The sequence below is a fragment of the Microtus pennsylvanicus genome, chromosome 19 (genome assembly GCF_037038515.1).
Source record: "Microtus pennsylvanicus isolate mMicPen1 chromosome 19, mMicPen1.hap1, whole genome shotgun sequence".
Classification (NCBI taxonomy): domain Eukaryota; kingdom Metazoa; phylum Chordata; class Mammalia; order Rodentia; family Cricetidae; genus Microtus; species Microtus pennsylvanicus.
The window spans coordinates 18,618,063-18,641,245 of NC_134597.1; the positions used below are offsets into that span (position 1 = coordinate 18,618,063).

The following is a 23,183-nucleotide window of genomic DNA, read 5'->3' on the forward strand; positions in this document are numbered from 1 at the left end:
CATCTATCTATCTCTGTCTATCTCTCTATCTATCTAATCTATCTGTCTATCTCTTTGTCAGTCATCTATATCAATGTATATATACATCCATATATATGTATATCTTATGTTCTACACACAAAAAATTTTAGTCAAAATGGGTTATAAACCTAAATCTAAAAAGCAATCTGCACTTTTGAGCAAAACACAGGAATAAATCTTTGCATAGTGGGATTAGAAATGATGTCTTAACTATAAACACCAAGAAACAGCTGATAGAACAGAAGTTGATAAAGTGGACCTCATTTTCCAAAAACATTACTCTTCTAACACTAAAAAGGAAACCAAAGGATGGGAGGAAATATATACAAATCACTTGTCTCATTAAATATTTGTTTCTCAAATATATAAACAGCTCACAGCTTAGTAAAAAGACAACTGAATACATAAATAAGCACAACACTTGAGTATGTCATCAAGGGCAATGAGCACATGAAAGTACACTCAACATCATTAGTAACTAGAAAGCTGAAGACCACCATTTTGTCCTCCCTGAAATGGCTGTGACCAGGAAAAGAAACAAGAACAGGCATTGAAAGGGAACTGGAGCCTTCCCCACGGTTGGGTATTCATGGGTGAGCAATAAATGGTTTGAAATACCACTAAAAGTGAGTTTACCCTACAACCTAACGTCTCTTCTACAGAGGAATAAAAACAGTATGACTATTCAAAGGCTTTCAGGAAAGAGTCGGCAGCAGCATTCTTCACAGGCCACGCCTAGAAACAGCCCAAATAGTCACAGCAGCTCAGCTGAATGAATAAATATGATAAGCTGTGCATGTGTTGGCATATGCATATTTCTATGCACACTTATCACTACAGTTTTATATATCTGTATTCTCAAATTAGCAAGAAATTCTACAAACTCCATAGATAATATAGCACTGTCTCAAGAATGAATGCATAGGGGGGCTGGAGAGATGGCTCAGAGGTTAAGAGCATTGCCTGCTCTTCCAAAGGTCCTGAGTTCAATTCCCAGCAACCACATGGTGGCTCACAACCATCTGTAATGGGGTCTAGTGCCCTCTTCTGGCCTGCAGGCCTACACATAGACAGAATATTGTATACATAATAAATAAATAAATATTTAAAAAAAAGAATGAATGCATATGTATAATCAAAAATTAATGTCTTTCTAGTTTTCAGCTCAGATACCATCTGGGTTGAAATTCTAGACCTTTCTACTTCTTAGCTTTGTTTTCCTAAACTAGTTATTCAATCTCTCAGGGGTCTATGCTTTTCAGATACGGACAATGATAATAATTCCTCATATGATTGTGGGATTAAATGATACAAAATATACAGAGTGCTGAGCATTGGTTTGTCACAGTGTAAGTCTTTAATAAATTGGAACAGTCCAGTTTCTACTCACATAGGAAGGAGAAGGCAGCCATTTGGTGACGTGGAGAAGATTCCTTCTGTCCTTCCAGCTGTCAGCCTTAAAGTGTTTTTCACTTACTCTCTCAGTCTCAAATTGCCAAAATCTGTAAATGAGGGTCAAACTGTAATTCTAAAGTACATACAACTAAGGGACCGTATGGCAGGGTTTCGCATACCACAAAGCACGCTAATTTATAAATTCCTGTATTATCATAGCTTCTGTCTTCATTATACCACCCGGTTCATATTGAAAGAATCCGTTCATGGCCGCAGTGTCTGTGAGAAGACATTTCCAAAACAAAGTTTGCCCTCCAACAGTTGAGCACAGAGTAGGGAGGATCATGTCAACTCCTATCTGAAACACTCTGCCTGTCCTCCCCAGCTATCAGGCTCAGCTAAATATGGCTCTGGCCACTGTGTGAATAATCCCTGCTGGTTCTGAGACCTCCATCCACCACTGATGTGACATTCTTTGTGTTCAAATGTCTAGCTGACGTCTGATGCTTAAAACAGCCCATGCTTTCAGTCTCCCCACATTGTCAGAGCCCTGCATCACCTCTCTTAAAAGGCTCCCGAGGCCACTCCTCACGCCAGCTGCCGACCAGCCTGACACTTGCCTCCCCGGTCAGCCTCCGCTTGCCTTGAATGCCTGGTTCTTTAAGCTTTTGGGGTGTCTGACCAGGTTGGGACCATGTCTACATTTGGTTACAGAAGGGGACTTAGTAAATATGAATCCATCGATGAGGATGAACTTCTGGCCTCTCTCTCAGCTGAGGAGCTTAAGGAGCTTGAGAGGGAGCTGGAGGACATTGAACCAGACCGAACCCTTCCTGTGGGGATGAGGCAAAAGAGTCTGACGGAGAAAACCCCCACAGGAAACTTCAGCAGGGAGGCGCTGATGGCTTATTGGGAAAAGGAGTCCCAGAAACTTCTGGAGAAGGAACGGCTTGGGGAGTGTGGAAAGGTAGGCTTTGAAGACTGTGCCCTGGCTGTGCCCATCCTCTTTACCCTACCCCCACTCCAAAGCCAGACACCCCTGTTTTCTGAGAACACAGCTTCCCAGTGTTCATCACTTAAATTTTCTTATAGCCCAATTGCGTCCATTCCTGCACTATTTTCCAGGCCAAAACGGTCTTGGTGAGAGTAGTTTTACTGATTAAAATGGGAACCTGGAAAGGAAACTGTTTCAGAGAGTATTGGTCTGAATGATTCATCAAATACTCCGAGGCGCTGGTGTCGCGTAGCATGTTTCTGGTACAATTTTCCTTCAGTTAAGTACATTTATTGCTTGATACTTTAACAGCAATAATGGCGGCAGTAAAGGCAGCTTTATATTTCCAATGCCCAAGTTCAAAGCTATGGAACGAGCATGGAAATAAGAGTCAAGAATCCTCTTTGCTCCTCCTGTTTGTCTTTAAGTTGTTAGAGTTTGTACGGACAATTGTCCCTTCAAGGATTCTCTTTCCATGTGTCCACTGAGAGAGTTCATTTTTTTGTTTCTTTTGTGAATAAGATTCTCCCCCTCCCCACTGAGAATCCAACAAGTTCTAGTGCTTTCGCCAAAGAGAAGACATGCTTTTGGCATAGAATCTAAATGACAAAAACTCACCAAGGATGCGGGTTAAGCCTGCGCCCACAGATGCATCTATGACAATCTTCCTCCTTGAAGGGGATTCGGAGACTAGGAATCACGCTTATGTTGGAGAGCTCAGGTCTAGGGAGCTCATGTGTGCTGCCCAGGCAAGAGTCATTTTGAATTTCCCAATGAGTCATTGCTGTAAGGAAGTTCAAAAGACTAACCCCTGGGAAAGTCATTATAGTGGCAGAAAGAAAGTTTGAGTTCATGGAAGAAAAAGAAAACAGACTACAAACCACTATTTAAAAGCCTGTGCATGCCACTGAAATCATTTATAACGAAAATAAACTGGCTCATGGTGGCCAGCTTGCTGCAGTACTAACGTGGGAACTCTGGTGATCTTGGCGATAGCTGTGTGCACATTTGTAGCAAGATATGTGTGAGCTTAGCCTGTGTCAGTCATCGTCGGAAGGGCCACTGGGACCAAGCCAGGATCTTCCAAGGCCACTGTGGCTGCAGTCACGAGAAACCAGAGGGAGAGACGAGGAGAGAACACTTATGACCAGTGACGATCTGGGCTAGTCAGTTCTTCCATGACCGTCCTGTAAAAGTTGGATTTGATTGGTTTCCTTATTTGGTTTTGGTTTGTTTGTTTGTTTGTTTGGAATGCAAATAAGAGTCAACAGCCTGATGAAATAGAATGACATCTTAACTATTTTTGCTAAAAAAAATTTTCTCCAAGCTGAGAATGCAACTATCCCTAAGAAGCCAGAACACAGAGGCACCTACAACAATAACAGGACAAAGGCATTTTAATGTCATTAATGTTATGACAGCAGAGAGAACCGAAGGGCAAAGCCTCCTGTCAGCTGTTGTTGACACCCACCTCATGCTGCCAAAGGTTTTCCTGATCCTGCCAATGGCTTATCAGTCCAATTAGAGAGGCTGTCTTTTTTTTTTTTTTTACGAACTTTGATTCCCTTCTCAGCTGGTTCACTTTTCTCCCACTTCACAGGCCCAGCCAGCTGTCTCTGTAGTCACAAGGGTGCTGAGCAGAAGTGGGCTGACTGACAGAGGGAAAAAATCCAGTCCCCCCAGCAGGGAAAACATCCAAGCAGCTGAGGGGAGAGGGGAGCAGATGCTTGTCTCAACGATGATGGCACAAAAGAGGTTCCATGAGAAGGAGCCGGATCTGAATGAGATGGGGGTAGTGAGGCTACTGGCTTTCTGAAGGTTTAGGAACAGTCTGTGTAGCACCTGTTGAGTGACAGCCTTTTTTCTATTCATCTAGGTTGACATAAATGTGTCCTACCTCAGGCCTAGGCACCCTAGACATGCAATGGTTTAGTTCTCTTTACTTGAGTAGTTGCCGGGGCTAAGGCACAAGGGCCAATGGTTTTTCTCACCTTATCTCATCTCATCTTACCTTTCTGCATTTGAGAGCCAGGACCAGGAAAAGTTAAGGAACTTATGTGAGGGTAGCAGCTTGTCAGTTAAGTTGGGATTGAAACTAGAGACTCTTGGCATGAAGGTAGTTTTTCAGATATGTCGGTGCTGGCCCAGCAGGAGGAACATGGTCTGGTCCTTCAAAAGGCACAAATTCTAAGCCTCTTTAGGCTATGCAGATGGGAAACTAGCAGGGTAGGCCCAACTAGCTGGGGTCTAGCAACCCCATCTGCAATTTAGGACACATACTAACCGTAGGACTATAAGAATCACGCAATTTCTTGAGACCCAGAAAGGCCAGATGATTTGTCTAAAGTCAACCAGCTCTTGACATGGAGAACCAGGACCAGAGCTGAAAGCCAAGCCTCTTGCTTCCCTACAACCATGATGGCATTGTAGAGATAACGGGAAGAGGCTGGCTGTGTCCTGGCTGTTGTTCTGTTTACTTTCCATGTTCACCAGCATCTGCGTTCCGTCCGCTCAGTCCTTCCCACCTCATCTCCCACCTTTTCCTATGTCCACCTTTCTACCCCATTCCCCAAAGGATCAGTCCTAACTCCAAAGCAGCAGATGTAGGAAACCAGTGAGCACTTCTTCTCTCCAGTGTAGGACTAATTCTTTTTGTTTTGTTTTGTTTTTTGAGACAGGGTTTCTCTGTGGCTTTGGAGCCTGTCTTGGAACTAGCTCTGTAGACCAGGCTGGTCTCTAACTCGCAGAGATCCACCTGCCTCTGCCTCCCGAGTGCTGGGATTAAAGGCGTGCGCCACCATCGCCCGGCAGGACTAACTCATAAAGGAGCAGGGATCGCCCTGTGGGCCATCGACCTTTCCCGTTCCCCTTGCTGCAGTCTTTTCTCCCATATGTTCCCCTCCTGGGGTGATCAGCAATCTCGGACTGCCCTGGACTGCTTTAGAAAATTTCTGTATCTTGGTAAACCCCCAGGCTTGGGCAAATAGCCAGGACACTTGGTCACCTTATGCCTCCTGACCTTATCAGTATTTCTTCTAGGTATAGTCCTATGAGATGTTGTTAACCAGTGTCAACTGAGATCAGGCAGTAAATGAAAGTTTACTGAGCCTCTCTAACACGCTAGGCACTGTGCTAGGTGAGAAAGCAACATGGGCCTACACCCATTTCAGTCTATGGAGAAACTGGCAAACAAGCAGTTAAAGTGTGGGCTGTAGCTTATTGGGAGAAGTGTCAATGCAGACATCCCAGGCACTACTTCAGGAAGGGTTAAAAGGTGGCCTCCTAGAAGAGGCATCGACAGACATTACATAACAGCTCACGTTGCTAGAGAACTGGCATGCTTTTCAGCTATATTTCGAAGGGGAAGGGCGTTTGTAGAGAGAGGCTAAAGATCTCAAAGTTGTTTTTATTTGCATTTCCCTGATCGCTAAGGAGGTTGAACATGACCTTAAGTGTCTTTTGGCCATCTGAACTTCTTCTGTTGAGAATTCTCTGTTCAGTTCAGTACCCCATTTTTTAATTGGGTTAATTAGAATTTTAATGTCTAGTTTCTTGAGTTCTTTAAAGATCTTTAAGTACCCAAGGAGATGAAATTTCGTGGTCGTATGAAAGGCAGCCTACTCTGGATTTTGAGACAGTCCAAAAACACGACGATGCAGCACATACCCATAGACTACTGATGGAGACCCCACTTTCGAGAACTTATACAAAGCAAAGTGACTTCAGTTGGAGTGCCAGAACTCTGTCTAACTGGTCCATTGCCTGCCTTGCAGGGTGTTCGGTGTCATTGAGTTGCGACTCCTGTCCTTCCACCCCTTTGACAAACAAACAGACAGACAGACACACAGACAGACAGACACCCTCTCCCTTCTTCTCCTAATATATCAAGTAAACTGAGACTGGACAGGTCATCCCAGGCCATCACTTGGTGCCTGTCACTCTAAACAAGTGTAGCTAACTGGAAGCTACTTTGTGACAACTGGGCAGACAAACCTGGAGACCAACAGTGTTTTCCAAAGCTTCATCCTCATGCACATGCCACAGACAGCGGCACCCAAAGTGCTTCCAGTGTAGAAAATGGAAGAGGCTGTGGGGGAAGGAAGGGCCATGGGGCTTCGAACCAGACAAAGAGGAGGACTCACAAGAGAGTAAAACAGACACTCTCGGCATTTCCAAGGCTCTTTCTAATAAAAGAAAACAGGACAAATAGAAAGCAGTCTTTGAGGAGTCTGCAGAGGGACTTGTAAACAGAAGGGACAAAGCTAGAATCAAATCCTGTTTACCTGAAATCCTTTTTCAAGGGACAGATGCTAATTACGTTTAAAGCGTTGGCTGGGCAAAGACCCACTTTGAACTTTGCTGCGGCTGTCTGCTCCTGTGCACTGCTGGGTGGGAGCCTAGCCTTCTGCAAGTGGTCATGCTCTACCATGGCATCCACCAGAGGTTTTGTTTACTGCTTGTTTTTCCCAGAGAGCAGCTTTTGGTCTTCCCACATGTTTGTACTGGGTGCCATCACACAACAGATAAATGCTGGAGCCGCAAACCGCATCTGCTTTCTCTACACGGAGACTAACAGGACAGAGTTACATCTGTCCTGTTAGATGCTTGGTCACATCTGTAATTGACTGAACATTCAGGGAATAAACACTCTTGCTTGGCTTAAGCTCCCAGCCCTGGGCCCTCTCTTTGAGGCAGAGTATCACTAAATTACCTAGGCTGACCTTGAACTCTCTCTGTGGTAGACAAGCCTTGAACTCACTACCCTCTTGCTTCAACCTCTTAATTAGCTAAGATTACAGGTGTGTGCCAACAGGCCTGGTGATATTTGAGCATCAAGGGCAGGGAATTCATTGCCATATTGTTTATTTTTGTTGTACTTGTTTGGTAAGAAATAGGAAAGGACAGCATAATCCAGAGAGATTTGCAAAACTGGAACAAAATGAGTTGTGAAGTCAACTAAAATTTTCATATTTTCTTATTTTATTTATGATGGCACATGTACAGGTCGAAAGACCAGGGAATTGAAGTCCATTGGGCTTATGCTGCAAGTACATTTATCTGTCGCAATATCTTGCTATGCCTAAAACGTTGAAAAATTTATCCAGCATTTTCCGAAGTTAAAGCTCTGACTTCTGTATTCAAACTAGGAAAATGATCACCTATTCTTATTCACTAAAAGCCCGCTCTTTTGTAGAAGATAAATGTTTACAGAGAAGCGGTTAGTGGTTATGCAACCAAACCTTGACTACTTGAACTAGAGAAGTGAGAAACAAGGGCTTGCTAACCCTGCTCCCCAGGACCTTTGAGATACTTATGTTACTTTTGTAAACTCATAAATGTGCTTGCAGGGAAACCTTAATGGTGTCAATACACTCCTTAGGTTGCAGAGGAAGACAAGGAAGAGAGTGAGGAAGAACTAATCTTCACAGAAAGCAACAGTGAAATCTCTGAGGAGGTGTGTACAGAAGAGGAGGAGGGGCAGGAGGAGTCTCAGGAGGAAGAGGAAGAGGAGGAAGAGGACAGTGAGGAAGAGGACAGTGAGGAAGAGGAAGCTACAACTGAAGCCACAAAACACATTAATGGAACTGTAAACTACAGTAGCACTAACTCAGATAACTCCAAGCCAAAGACATTTAAAAGTCAAATAGAAAATATAAATTTAACCAATAGCAACAGTGGAAGGACACAGAGGAACACAGAGTCGCCCACCGCCATGCACCCTTGTGGAAATCCCACCGTTATTGAGGACGCCCTGGAAAAGATTAAAAACAACGACCCTGACACAACAGAAGTCAATCTGAACAATATCGAGAACATCACCACACAGACCCTGTCCCGCTTTGCAGAAGCGCTCAAGGAGAACACAGTCGTGAAGACGCTCAGTCTGGCCAACACGCACGCGGATGACGCCGCGGCGATTGCCATTGCAGACATGCTCAAGAAGAATGAGCACATCACCAGTGTCAACGTGGAGTCCAACTTCATCACGGGCAAGGGGATCCTGGCCATCATGAGAGCCCTCCAGCACAACACGGTGCTCACCGAGCTGCGCTTCCACAACCAGAGGCACATCATGGGCTCCCAGGTGGAGATGGAGATTGTCAAGCTGCTCAAGGAGAACACCACGCTGCTGAGGCTGGGCTACCATTTTGAGCTCCCAGGACCAAGAATGAGTATGACGAGTATTTTAACAAGGAATATGGATAAGCAGAGGCAAAAGCGCATGCAGGAGCAGAAACAGCAAGAGGGGTACGACGGAGGAGCCGCTCTTAGGACCAAAGTCTGGCAAAGAGGGACGCCAGGCTCTTCTCCGTACGCCTCTCCAAGGCAGTCTCCCTGGTCATCTCCCAAAGTCTCCAAGAAAGTCCACACTGGGAGAAGCAGACCTCCATCTCCGGTAGCCCCTCCTCCTCCTCCTCCTCCCCCTCTTCCTCCTCACCTGCTGCCTCCTCCCCCTCCTCCCCCTCCTCCTCCACTCCCAGAGAAAAAACTCATCACCCGAAATATTGCAGAAGTGATTAAACAACAGGAAAATGCCCAGCGGGCCCTACAAAATGGACAGCGGAAGAAAAAGGGGAAGAAGGTTAAGAAGCAGCCAAACAACATCCTGAAGGAAATAAAGAATTCTCTGAGGTCAGTGCAAGAGAAGAAAATGGAAGACAGCTCCCGACCGTCTACCCCACAGAGATCAGCTCATGAGAACCTCATGGAAGCCATCCGGGGAAGCAGCATAAGACAGCTCCGGAGGGTAAGTCACCCCAGAACTAACCCTAAGGTGAAATTGATTCAATGAATCAATCTCCACGGATGGATGCTATCAAAGCCACCTCTCCAAATTCTTACGAATCTTTTAATATTTGTGCATGTGAGAGCAAGCACGCCAAGTGTCAGTCGGCATTAGGGGTGGGTACATTGGGTGAGAGAATGAACACATTTCCATTCGCGCCAACTTATCTCAGCCGGGATCATTTTGACACTCCAACATATAAACATTCAATTTCCCTAATTAAAAAAAAAAGAAGTATTATCAGCATCCTGAAAAGATTAATCACTTCTCAGAATTTTCACCCCAAAACTGCAAAGGATTTATTTACTAGCAAATTTATAAATGTGGGTAATCACCACTCGGCAATCATAATCTACATTCAAATTCCCCTCAGGGTAAAGTGCTAAAGGTAGACCCTACAGGTGGTGGCGGTGACAACGACGGTGATTTACTTGATTGAAAGGCCATGCCCTGTCTTTGTAGGTGGAAGTTCCCGAGGCTCTGAGATAAATCCGCCTGTAGAAGAGGACCCGGAACTGTGTAGTGGTGTGACCTGAGGTGCCTTGCAAGCTGCTTCCAAAGTGCCTTCGTTAATCTGAAATGTTCCCGACTTCAACAATAGTGTCACTGTGGAATTCCAAAGGGAATTTTAAGAAGCAACCAGCACGTTTTTTTCTGTAAATATGAAAATAAACTTTTTTTTAATGTCATAAGATTTATGCGGGCAGAGGCCAGCAAGATTTCTTTGCAGCTCTGGTGTCTCGGTGACTGAGTGCAAATCACTTAAAGAAATGTGCTATTATTTTTGTAACCCCAATAACCTTAGATTAATTTTTTTCTTTTTTTAAAAAAGAGAAACTATTATTTTTCTGAGTTAATACATCTGCTGGCTATGTATGTAATATTGCTAAATATTAAAATCATTACGTTCTCACACCAAAAGGGTTCATGCTCTTAGCATTTGCTTTCTTTCTTCATGCTCAAGAAATTCTAGATCTCTTTCCAGAAGATAAACCTCAAGAACTTCCAATGAAGATGATCATGTAATTCTCAGGATTATTTCTTTCACTCATCCCATCTCTTAGAAAGAATAACTGGAACCAAAGAAGATTCCAGAGGCCGTACGTTTAGTCAGTGCCTGAGATTCACATTAGCAGGCGGTAGATGAGGGTCATTGTCTGAACTGTTATTTTGTGCGTATTTCACGGCATGAAGACGTGCTCTCTCCATCAGACAGGCGAGAAATGGAGGAGCAGCGGCTAATGTGAAGCTGAGCATCACTGGCTGCAAAGCCTAGGCTGTTATGCACTGCTGCTCACTGCTCTTACCCAGATGCTAGTCTCCCGAGGGCCTTCATTCCCAGACACCCAGTGTAAACTGCTGTTCCCCGTGGGCGTGTCTTCACTATTTTCACCCTTTCCACTAGTGTGCAAAATCATGTTTTACGTAAGGTGGAAGGTGTGTGTATGCTTCTGTTCCTGTACATGTTAACTCAGAACAGAAACTCAGACCTTCCTTTTTCCTGACCTTTGCTTGCAGAGACAGGTTCTGGTACACCTAGGGTAAGAAGCGAGAGGGGAAGAGAGAGGAGGAAAGGGTCCTGATAAATAACATCATTAGGAAGACCACACAGAACTTCCCAAAGGAGGCCAGCTGATAGCATTTGTGTTACCAGGAAGTGCTTAGCTATGGAAGCTAAGTCTTCTCCCCAGAATCCAGGGACTAACTGACATGTTTCCACATTGCACTGCAAAAGCCTGCCTTACTGGATCTCTGTGAACCTTAGGAGAATGCAGGACTTATGAGAAGTGGGATGTAGAGACATGGGCCCTCACCAAACAGCATATTACAAGATTCAGAATAAAGACAAGTATGAGGTTCTTAGGCATCCAGTGAGCACGTTAATTCTCAACGAAAAGCCCTGTAGAGCATGTTTTATCAGGGTCCAGTGCTGCAAATAGGCAGAGCATTATGACAGCCGTCACTCACCAGCCCGAGAACTGACAAAAGCTGGGGTCAAAGCCTATTAGTTCATCTCCTATAAAAAGCATTCAACTCCCTGAGGGAAAGACTGCCCCAGACCAGATGAAGTGTTTAGGTGGTGAGTTATACGTGCACATTGCTCTCTGAAAATACACCTCATCCTGATTCGAAACGGGGCCAAAAACACTGAGGCTCACTCTGCTTCCCAGGCAGTGCTCCCCGGCCACAGGTGCTGAATGACTCTATAGTCAGCAAGATCCTGAATTACCACCTGCCCTGAGATACTTACTACCTAGGAGTGAGAGGAGGCAGTAGGGACACCTTCCATGTCTACGCTGAGATGACTCAAAGACTGGAGCAAACCAGTATGTTCTTGTAAAGATTTCCTAAGAACTTCCTTTCTTGAATAAGTTTTTTCAGGTATGAGAAGTGTGTGTGTGTGTGTGTGTAAAGGTAAGACCATCTTTTCCTTCTATGAGGGTCTTAAGGCAGACTTTCATTTCCATTAATCACCAGATAACATGATATAAAGGCAAAGGATTGTTCTGAAACTTTGAACAGTAGCCCCAAGATCAACACACTCGATTTCCACGAGTATTTTCCAAGTGCTTACTACATAGCCGGACATTCTTCCAAACACCGAGTTAGGAAAACAAGGAACTAGAACCTGGTCCTGACGTAATCTAGTGTCAGGAGGCGCTAACAACATTCCTCATAGACTGTGCACTTACGTACCCAACGGTTCCAAGCATGAGCTATTCTGCTGTGTGCTGGGGATGTCACAGAATCAGAAACCCCCTCCCCCCCACCACCACATCAAAACTGTGGAAATGCCAAGGTCATCAACCCTTTCAGGAGCCTCAAGCACTTCTTTACTTGAACTTGTTCAAAAGCAGGCATTGGATGGCTTTTGTTGGTGAGCCAACATTTTACCACAGACCCTTACCTAAGACAGACACAGACAGAAGGGCAGCCTCTCGGATAGGACAACAATATGGATTTTTAAATACAAATGTGACCAGACATAAAACGCACACACACACACACACACACACACACACACACACACACACACACTAATGAAAAACAAAAAACAAAACCAAAAGCTCCCACAAAGGTTCAATGATGTGGGATGGTACACACAGTGGCCTGAACTCAAGATTTAATGTTATTCTGTAAAACAACAACTTGATAAAAAGTTAAGTGTTTAAATAGGTTTTCCCAATTTAAACGTTTAAGGCCATGGGGAATGGTTCAGTCAGGAATGTGATTTGGAACTCAGAGCCTGCGTAAAAAGCCTGCTGTGGGCATCCCAGCACCGAGAGTCAAGGACAGGTCCTGGAGGCTCGCTGGCCAGCCATACCAGCTGAACCAGCGAGCCCCAGTTTGCTTCCAGGAAGACATTCACAAACAGGCAGGAAATCCAGAGCGAAACCCACCCGTTTGGGTTGTTCCAGAGCTTTTGTAGCTTGGTCCCTCACGGTGGAGGTTAGAAAGGTGTGCTTTCTTTAGAAGGAACACAGCATAGCCACATCTTGGCACTGTGACTGAGCGGAAACAGGCGAGCTGTGTTCAATTCACATATTCAAAGTTGTTATGTGGCTGAAAAGGATCACAGCTGAAATATGAGGATGTAGGACTTGTCCTAAAGTCCCAAATAGGAAAAAGCCTATTGACAGGGTCCCATCCCTCCTCTCCCGACTCCCCTCCTCCACCATCCCCGGGTTAAGTTTTCAAGAGAGTGCGGCTAGGGAGCAGCCAGGTGGGCAACTCTCTGCGCATGCTTCAGGGCCCTTTTCTGGGAGCACTCTGCTTCCATGTGTAGTCCAGAGCAATGGTCAGTAGGTTCCCCGTTAGAGCTGCGAGAGGCAAGGGCTTTCAATCAGAAAATAAAAGTCTTGTTCTCAAAAGTCCTCCCGAGGTAGGTAACCATAATCTTTAAAGCCTTATGTGTTGAAGTCATTAAATAAATTTGTGTCTAGGACTGAGACTTTTGACACTGGCTCTTCTGCACTGATTTTTAGAAGTAGCTTGTTCCCAACTGAAACACTGTAATTCGCTGGCGTATCATTTTGGAGTCATATATTTAAGTTTTAAAAATTAGGCACCCAATTGAAAAGCATTCCAATCCACTCTCATCAGAGTGAGCAGTTATTGGCATGAGTACTAACTTTCTCTTCCTGAATGAAACCTGATGATCCATTACTCACTGCTACATAAACAGCAACACATTTCTACAGTTACTTTAGGTTACAAGTGTACAGGTTGTCATCTGTAAGTTTATATAAAAAAATAATCCTCATCCAAGATAAGGCTTGGAGTGTCATTACCCAAGATTAAAAACCAATAAAATAATAATAATGCAATAAAAAATAACAAGACCAGAAGATTCAACTAGTTGCCCCAAATTGTCCATGACTTAGATGGAGAGTTGGAAAATAAATTATGCTAAAAGAGAAAAATCAGAGGAAAACACATCTGTTTATACCTATTTGTGGATATCTTCCTAGAAGTTGCTTTAGCCTTCTACAGCTTTTGTTTTTTTTCAATACACCACAGTTGGGAGGTGTTACGACTCGAGAGACAGCGGACAACAGAAAACCAATCAGGACAATCCAGGCGCAAATATTTCTTTTCTGGTGACTCTTTCCAGACACTCAGAACACTAGGCTGTAATCTTATTTGTCAGAATTTGGGATGGAGTAAAGTCATTTTCCTACAGAGGGTGTGCCTATGTCCCTAGTAAAAACTGCTTTAAAGAAATATGACAAAAAAACAAAAAAAAACGAAGCGAAATCAAGTCATTGTTGATTAAAACAAAGAGATAAAACCAAAGCAAACCTCTATGTAAGAAGTGGACTTTAGTTTCTAAAACATATGGAATGGGTAAAGACATTCATGATATATATTGTCAGGGTTTATTTTAAATTCACAAGAAAGATTCTGAGGTAATTCTAAATAAATTCTTTTTTTAATAATTTTTATGGTTTATTTAACTTTATTTTATGTGCATTGGTGTGAAGGTGTCAAATCCCCTACAACTGGATCTTCAAACAGTTGTGAGCTGCCATATGGGTGCTGGGAATTGAACTCGGGTCCTCTAGAAGAGCAGTCAGTGCTCTTAACCACTGAGCCATCTCTCCACCCCCCCCCAATAAATTCTTATGTAATTCTTACATAATTATTAGGTATTTGGGATTACTCAAACATGACAGTTATTTAATCTAATATTTCAAATGGAAAAATCTTTTAATTGCAATAGAGAGAATGGGGGTAAGGGATGATTAAAGTATTTAAAAATGATAATTCAAAAGTAAACATTCAGTGGGTGATGGTGGCACACTTTAATCTCAGCACTTGAGAGGCAGAAGCAGACAGATCTCTGTGGGTTCAAGGCCAGCCTGGTCTACAGAGATGAAGCAACATTTTAATTTCTTACTCAGATCATTTACTGGTAGGTAATATCATCTGTGTGAAGGTCCCACGGCAATCACGACCCAGCTTTGCACTGACTAGCTGTTTAGCTTTGAACACATCATTTAACTTCTGCAAGGTTCATTTACTATGGCTGAAAACAGTACCTCAAGGATGCTAAGAGAATAGTTTACACCAAGAACTATCTTTGTTAAAGTGAAACTAACATACCAATCTATATCTAATATTTAGTGTCAATCACCTGGTTCTTTGGTTTTTTTTTTGTTTGTTTGTTTCTTTAGTCTCTGTGTAGCTTTGGAGCCTGTTCTGGAACTCACTCTGTAGACCAGGCTGACCTCGAATTCAGCGACCCACCTGCCTCTGCCTCCCAAGTGCTGGGATTAAAGGTGTGCGCCACCACCACCAGGTTCAGCCATCTGGTTCTAACTTCACTAATGTATATCTTTTTGTTATTCTCTCTTAACTGATTGTGAGCACACCTCCAAACCTGTAATTTGCTAAATTACTAAAACCTGCTAAAGAGCCAGAAGCAATTAAGAGAAAAAAATGTTCCTCTGTAGGCTGGGCATGGTGGCGCCACATTTGTGAGGTAGAGCCAGGACGATCTCTGAGTTCGAGGGCAGCCTTGTTTACATACTGAGTTCCAGGGACAGCCAGAGCTAAGTAGAAAGATCCAGTCTCTCTAAATAAGTAAGTAAATTAATAAATAAAATGTCCCCTGTGGGATTATAGATGGTCACATGAATTTGAGCTATTACCATGATCTTATAGGAGCAGCAATTCTCAACCTGTGAGTCACAGCCCCTTAGGGGTCAAACAACCCTTTCACAGGGGTACACATCAGATATCCTACACAGCACATAAGACATCACATTAGGATTCATGAGCATTGGAAAATTAGTTATGAAGTAGCACTGAAATAACTTTATGCCACCAAAACATGAGGAACTAACTGTATTAAAGGCTCAAAGCATTAGAAAGGTTGGGAGAGAATCACTGCCTTAGAGGTTAGTTCATGGAAAGATTTTATTCTGTTTACTTTCAATTTGTAGTAACAGTATCATTTTCATTTGTTGGTCCCCCCCCCCCCCGCCCCAGACAGGGTTTCTCTTTGTAGCTTTGGAACCTGTCATAAAACTCACGCTGTAGACCAGGTTGGCCTCAATCTCTCTGAGATTCACCTGCCTCTGCCTCCTGTGTGCTGGGATTAAAGGTGTACGCCACCACCGTCTAGCTAACAGTATCATTTTTAATAGGTTCCTTTATTGTAGGCCATTAGGATACTAAAACATGTGTTCAAGCACATTTTCCTTTGGTTTAGAAAATACTTCAGGCACTGGGAACTTATAAAGACAGGAATGTGATATAGAATGCTTCCTCAAGTCTCCATTTCTCCCCCTACTTTTCACTAGTTCACCATGTTATAAAGGGAGAAAGGGTAAAATGGAATAGGAAGGATTTGATGGTGTAATGAGTGGGAGGGTAGTGTAGAGAGGGAAATAGGGAAGGATAACTTAACCACTAGAGGCCTTTTGAGGAAGCCATAAGGACACCTACTACTGGAGAACCTTCCATATATATGTAAAAGTAACTTAAATGGAGGTTATAAAGTGAGGGAGAGTACCCTAAGTAGACACCATATGGTGCCCCAACCAAAAGCCAACTACCAATGGGTTATCTTTTTGAGTTGTTGGCTAATGGGATCCCATAGATCTCCAAACATGACATGCTACTGCCAATACTACTGAAAACCCTCCAGAGCTTGATGGTAAGACCCTATTGCTGAAGACATGTACAGGAAGGGAATAGGGAAATCTAGCTGGCACTCAACTAGCTGAAACTGTCATCCCTACTCACTACAGTGTTTTACAATACTGGAATGTGCTGTGCAGGCTATAGGAAAAAAAGCAATCACCAGTCTCACCTAGCTATGAATGCTGTGAATTACAAAAATGATCAATGTCAAAAATGTGCTTACTAGTACAATAATGGCATAGATGTTATGGGAATAAACAACCACTTTTTGAATGTATTTAAGGCCTGCTCCCCGAGACTGAACCCATACATGGATACTGTCAATGAGGCCAAGAACCTATTAGATACGTCATGGGCCCCAGGGGAAAACCCATTTACTATTATTCCACTAAACAGACAAAAGATCATACACTTTCTCAACCCTCTTCAGACAAGCTGCTTTTTGTAGCAGATAGCAATAAAGAAACTTTCAATTGGTCAACATGTAGAGAATGATACAGAATACGCAGCCCTAAACGGGAGGTCTACCCCCATCCCACAAGGCTCAGGGATCTATGTAGAAAAGGGGGCAAAGTGAGAGGAGGTAGATGAGTTCAAGGAAAACTGTTTCCTAGATGCAAGAGGCAGATACACACATGAACTCACAGATTTTGGTAGTGTTCACAAGATCTACAAAAGCACATCACTACAACAGTCCTACGCCTAGCCAAGCAGATGTTGGCATTTTATTGCTGCTGGAAGAGGGAAAGCTGGTTTTCAATGGAATGGCATCTGGTACACTGATCAACCCCATTGTTTACTTAGGGTTTCTATTGCTGCAAGACCACCATGACACCATGACCATAGGCAACCTGAGGAGGAAAGCGTTTACTTCCCCTCACAAATGACACTCCATCACTGATGGAGGTCAGAGCAGGAACTCAAGGCAGAAACCTGGAGGCAGGCCATACTGAAGCAGAGGCCATAGAGGAGTGCTGCTAACTTGCCTGCTCAGCATTTTTTCTTTTTACTTTTTTCAAATTTAAAAATATATATTTTTCATTTTACATACCAATTCCAGTTCCCCCACTCCTCCCATCTGCCCCCGCCCCACCCCCAATCTACTCCTCAGAGAGTTGATAAGGCCTCCCACGGAGAGTCAATGAGTTGACATCAAGTTGAGGCAGGGCAGGACCAAGGCTCTCCCCACTACATCTATCAGCTTGTTTCCTTATAGGACCCTGAGCCACAGACCGATGAACGACACTGCCTTCTGTAGGATGCCCACCTGCAGCGACCATTAAGAAAATATCCAATGGGCTTCACACAAGTCAATGCGGTGACTACATTTTCTTAATTGAGGTTTCCACTTGGCAAATGACCGTCTAGTGTGTCAAGTTGACATTTAGAACGAGCCAGCATACCAGGGCGGGTCCCAAGTCCAGGAATTGTTGGCCAACACAAATTAGACTCAACAGGTTCTACAAATGGGTGTGTGTGTGTGCAAATATGATGTTGGGTTGGTATGAAAGCAGTGGGGGAGACTTGGTAATTGGTAGAGGGACATGAATATAATCTAAACAAATTGTACAGGATTATCAAAGAATAAGTAAAACCAATATTTAAAATAATAAAGGTGAATTTGAGACATTTCTGGGAAAAATTCTCAAATACACTCTGTAAAGGCTTTATAAAGGACCATTTGTAAATCTGATTTTGTAGAAAATGTAATCAATGTGCATATACCATGAGTTTTCTTAAGTGAACCCCCCCCAAAGTTTATTATCATGTTATGTAGTTAATGTGTAGGAACCACAGATTACAAGTACTGAGATATAACAGTATTAAATTCGTGTCTTTATTAGCCATATAGTAGAAAGAATGGGGGGAACTGTGCAGTCATTAGCCATCCTCCTGACTCAGAACCTACAGCAGCTACCCAAACAGGCCTAGGCAACCAGTCCACCACAGCATGTACCATAGCACACAGGGCTCCATCTACGGATGGGCTGAGTGTACTGAAGCATCATAGGCACCCCTATTTCCCAAAAGCAAAGAAAGCAGCTGGACTTCTAGGACTATGCTCACTATTCTCATACTTACCTATTCAACTATATTATTATATTACATCCTTTGTCAAATATTCATGGGTAAGCTCAAAGGTTGTTTGTTTGAACTTTTGGTTGGGGGCAGAACCAACATAAAACACCTTTAGTGTTATTACATGGTCTGGTACTGACTAAGCTTTAACTAATAATACAGTACAACTTTAAAAGCTGGTCCTTTTACATTTACATTCCTCCTCAAATAAACCATTTTGCTGGATTTTTCTCATTACCCTTCAGGTTATAGATTTTAAAATTTATTTGCTGGGCAATGTTGGTGGGGGCTTACAAATTCTCCAGTCAGAGGAGGGAAAGGAGCAAACGAGAATATTTGCTTATAAATACAAATTCTCCTCTCTTTTAAGAAAGAGTCTAACAATTTTTAGCCCAGCTTGGTTTTTGGTTTTGAAGGTCAAAGGTGATTCAGACCCTGCTTCACACTTACTGTCTAGAACACATTCCCTACACAATCAGCGCTGTTCCCCAGTAGGTAGTTTCCATGACAATAACCCCTTTTCAGTCCGCTTCTCCCATTCAACTTGACAAACACAGGTATGTTTTCCTCCAGATTCTTGTCTAAAAAACGTGAAGAGCTTGCAATCAAAACAGAATGTCCCCTCTCTCAGTAAAACTAGGACATTGGGTTTAAATGTCCATGTTGTCCTTGGAAGAACTCCCAGTCTTTGACACTGTATCTGTTGATAAAAATTATTCAAATACTCACATCTGAAAACTACTTTTCTTTTAGGTTAAGTTTAATGTAAAAGTTCATCGAATACTTAAGTCCGAGCAAAAACAAATTCTACTGATGTCTACAAAGAAAATAATGAAATAATTTGGATGTACAGTCAAAGGCTTAACCTCATTTCAACCCCTAAATAACTTGGGATGACTAAACTTCTGGGCAATGCAGGGTGCCCATCACCACTGAGCCAAAACACTACCACGTTCCAGTAAAAGGCCGATTCTTCATCTTTTTTGGGAAGAGATGGGCATAGGTGCTGGTGGCTTTTAGCAACTCAGTAGACGAGGAAGGTGAAATCTGTAGCCACACACCTATACAAATCAAGAGTATGTACCCCATCACATCCATAACAAGCTGCTTACCAAGTCTTTCTTTAGTGCCTTCCCAAATTTAAATTTAACAAGTTTTTTGCCTTATGTGTACGGTGTTCTGCTGCACGTATGTCTGTGTACTACATGTGTGCCTGGTGCCTGAGGAAAGAACAGTTTGTCAGACCCCTTAGAACTGGAGTTACAGGCAGTTGTGAGCTTCCATGGGGATGGTGGGATTTGAATCTGGCCAGTGCTCTTAACCTCTGCCGCCTATCTCTCCAGTCCAGAGCAATTGCTGTCATTTTAAATCGCAGGTTAAATGACAAGAGATAATGAGAAAAAACTGTGTTGTAGAGGGAGCTGTGTGCCAAGCAATGTAAAGCTTGTCAACTTTTCTGCAGAGGTTTGCATGTTGGGCCATTTCTTATCAATATACTTGCCCTTTAGGACCGGAAATCCTAAAGGAGTCACTTCAGGAATCTTCACCTAGATAAATATAACAGGATAGGATAATCCTAAGGCAAACTGCCTTTGCAACGATTCTTTTAATAGTATACATTCTTAAGTGCTCACATCTGCACAACAAAACAACACTGTTAAGAGACAAAGCTCTCAGAAGGGGGTGTTCTGTAGCATCCCACACTCTGGATTCCAGGCACAGCTTCAGCTTCAGACTCCACTTGTGCCTGGGTCAGTGGAAGAAAACATCCTGCTTATCAAAAACCCAACTTCCAGTTTAAATAAACATCACCTCCAACACTGTTTACTAAAAATTGTGGCCCACATGAACTCCCAGTAAACGCCAGCATCACTGCACTCTGGAAAACCTTACCATTTTGGTCTCGCAGAGTCCTAACACTGACCTTGCACTGTAAATGTTGTTGAGAAGCACTGCATGGCACAGGGTTGCACAGCCGGTACCGAGCAGGGCAGGCTTCCCACAACAGGAGGCAGTTTTTACTCACCACTTCTATTGCTTCATGGTGTTTTACCCTTGGCACGAGCAGGGCTGGCTAAAACCGCTACCCAGCACTGCTGTGCACGCTTGGCTACACTCAACAATTAAAACTTTTTGTTCTAATGTCTTAATATACAAATAAGGCACACTATTTTATACTATTTGGGTAAAATTAATTTTATTATGCTCCATGATGAATTGCCACCAGTGCAACATCCTATTCACTATACATTTCAAAAAAAAAATCACATACTAAACAAAATTTCAGTTGATAAATGGAATTGAATGATTGAAAATCTTTATGAATTTCATAATACAATATGTGGCTAGCTGAAATTGTCTATCACATAGCATTTAGATATAAAAGGCCTCATGCTAGTTTGTTAAATGCAAAGGCTACCAGACAATCACATGGCTGGACATACCGTGTGGCTTCCAGACGATGCACAGGTATAGTGCCACCCACAGGGCAAGACTCGGTGGAGGACTGAGACGTACAACGGGTACTTTACTTGGTAGAGTGGATTTAGTCTTCATGCCTGAACTGAATTCCATAGCTCCAGTTACTTTGCACAAAAATAAAAAGCAAAACAAAAACAAAACCCTTCTTCTGTATGAAAAAGAATAAACTCAATTACCTTTGGCAAATAACAAACCCCCCATGCATACGTGACTCAAAGAACTGAGAGTCTCTAGAGAAGCTCCTGTTCAAATATCAAATAAATTGGAAAAATCCCAAACTTCTTGGCCAAAAGGTAAGGGACATCAGAATTGGCATTATCTCAAAAGACATTTTTAGGAATTTTTTTTTAATGTCAAAAAGAAAAGACTACAAAAGCCCGATGTTATTTATTTTAAATAATCACTAGTTGCATGAACTCCTAATTCCACGGGTAGAAGTTGTTTAGCCTTGTCCACACCAGTCTCACAGACCTCAAGCCACATGAAAATGACAGTAAGCAGAAAAAGATTCCTAGCAGCGGAGAGCACTGTTTGTACAAGAAAAAGTTGAGAATCTTTCCAATGTGCTGTGATTACTCTTGCAAGGAAGGTAACACTCTTTGAATAACTTAACTATCTTACTGTACCACTTAACTGCTTTCAGCAACTAAACCTTTTAAATTATTCCTGACGATAACTAGATGCATGATCACTAAAGATTATGTGATAAACTGGTTAAAATTCAAGCCGTATCCTACAGGTCCAGCCTGTCAAGATCATGTCAATACTAGATTTTGGTCGGTATATAGATAGCATAATTTTTAGTTGGATATTGTGACTATAATGAATACACCTGAAGCTACATTATGCATACAACTCAATGTGAGAAAAATATGACTGCATTTAAATCAGATAATTGTCTACCTAAAATTTATTTAAAGAAGGTAGGTAAGGTAATTATCATTGTAATTGTGAACCGGCCACCTTCAGGCAGATCAGTGCACTGTAAAGAGGCAAGGAAAACCTAACTTTAACACACCATCTAGTAGGCACAACAAATGTGCAGGCTGTAACGATTTATTTAAAAAAAAAAAAAACAAACTATCAAATCTAAGAAATTTGCCATTGGACCATCAATCTGTTAAGAAAATGTAACTTCTCTTTATATATTTGACAAAAATCTGGAGAAAGTAAAAACACACAATGCGAGTTTTGGCATTTGTGCATACTTTTGCCAAGAAAACTGACATTTATAATTTATATATCCAAAAACAACAATGCATACAATCTGCAAAATACGATACTTCATACCACTTTAGTGTTGATTTGATACCACTTTGAGTCAAATACAACTGTCTAGGATGCATGAAATAACCTCCATAAATGGTAACTGAAACTATTTTTGGAAGTGATAATAAAGTGTTTAATTCTTTGCTGAGAAGAGCCTGTCACATTTGCCACAACACAAAAGCAACCTTGGTCAAATACAGATGAATGAGGCCTCATTAGTATTCCTGCCTGCGGATGCTACTGCTTACCAACAGCAAGCAATGCTACAATAGAGGTGAGCTACTGTTTCTCTTCATTAGTATCTCTGTAGTGATTTTAAGCAGAACATGTTGCTAGAATTTGAAAACCGGTATCAGTGTAGTGATGTCTAGAGAATTGTGCAATGTATCAGCTTCAACATTCATATGTGGCATCATATTCAAAATGAAGGGGCTAAAGAAACTAAAGTTTACATCACTTGAAAAAGAATGTAGTGCTATGCTAAATTTTATTAAGAAAATTTAGGTACAGAAAAAGTAGGGTATGAAAATAGTGTTCTCCTTCTGGCATTCTAACTAAATTACATTAAGGTTTGTGTCAGTCTCACACATAATTAAACTCCCTTGTTGATGGAATGAAAATATTCACAAATCACGTGAGCATCCTGCTGTAAACTTGCACACAGTAACAGGGAGTAGCTTTGTATAGGATTATAACAAACCTTTACAGATTAAATGAGGTATTGCACAGATTAATTTAAAAAAAAAAGCAAAAAAGCCAACAAAAATATACAGCAAATTGGTAGAACATTTACATGGTAATTTTACAGATCCAGACAGAAAGTAGTGTTTAGTGTTTCACCTTAAAAATATATATATAATATATAGATCAGTCTTCCCACTCATCATCATCCTCAAAATCTTCTTCATCATCGTCATCTTCATCTTCATCTAAAATCCAAAACCAAGAGTTAAACACACATGAACAGTAACATAATTTCCAGTGACTTCTCCAATTAACTAACTC

The 23,183-nt window shown here is 42.2% G+C and overlaps 2 protein-coding genes and 1 long non-coding RNA gene across 3 annotated transcripts in view; 1 reads left to right on the forward strand and 2 right to left on the reverse strand.

Moving 5' to 3' along the window:
* The window catches only part of LOC142838073 (uncharacterized), a 43,072-nt gene extending 39,871 nt beyond the window's left edge, over positions 1-3,201 (reverse strand). The window contains exons 1-2 of the long non-coding RNA XR_012908506.1: positions 3,029-3,201; positions 1,412-1,523 (exon numbers count right to left, since the gene is read on the reverse strand). This is a non-coding gene — a long non-coding RNA (uncharacterized LOC142838073). The remainder of the gene's footprint in view (positions 1-1,411; positions 1,524-3,028) is intronic.
* Positions 1,968-10,626, forward strand: Lmod2 (leiomodin 2). Its single transcript, XM_075953347.1, has 3 exons — positions 1,968-2,383; positions 7,791-9,158; positions 9,660-10,626. Exons 1-3 carry the CDS (start codon positions 2,111-2,113, stop codon positions 9,684-9,686), a joined length of 1,668 nt encoding a protein of 555 aa, XP_075809462.1. The 5' UTR covers positions 1,968-2,110; the 3' UTR covers positions 9,687-10,626.
* A 9,982-nt stretch (positions 10,627-20,608) lies between these two features.
* Positions 20,609-23,183, reverse strand: part of Wasl (WASP like actin nucleation promoting factor) — a 51,737-nt gene continuing 49,162 nt past the window's right edge. The window contains exon 11 of the mRNA XM_075953944.1: positions 20,609-23,107. Coding sequence (XP_075810059.1) covers positions 23,046-23,107 — 62 coding nt within the window. The 3' untranslated portion in view covers positions 20,609-23,045. The remainder of the gene's footprint in view (positions 23,108-23,183) is intronic.

Excerpts from the sequence above, each read along its gene's own strand:
- Lmod2 (XM_075953347.1), top strand. The coding sequence starts at position 2,111 with ATGTCTACATTTGGTTACAGAAGGGGACTTAGTAAATATGAATCCATC. Across the intron at positions 2,384-7,790 it reads GGCTTGGGGAGTGTGGAAAG|GTTGCAGAGGAAGACAAGGA; the intron begins GTAGGCTTTGAA and ends TACACTCCTTAG. Across the intron at positions 9,159-9,659 it reads GCATAAGACAGCTCCGGAGG|GTGGAAGTTCCCGAGGCTCT; the intron begins GTAAGTCACCCC and ends CTGTCTTTGTAG.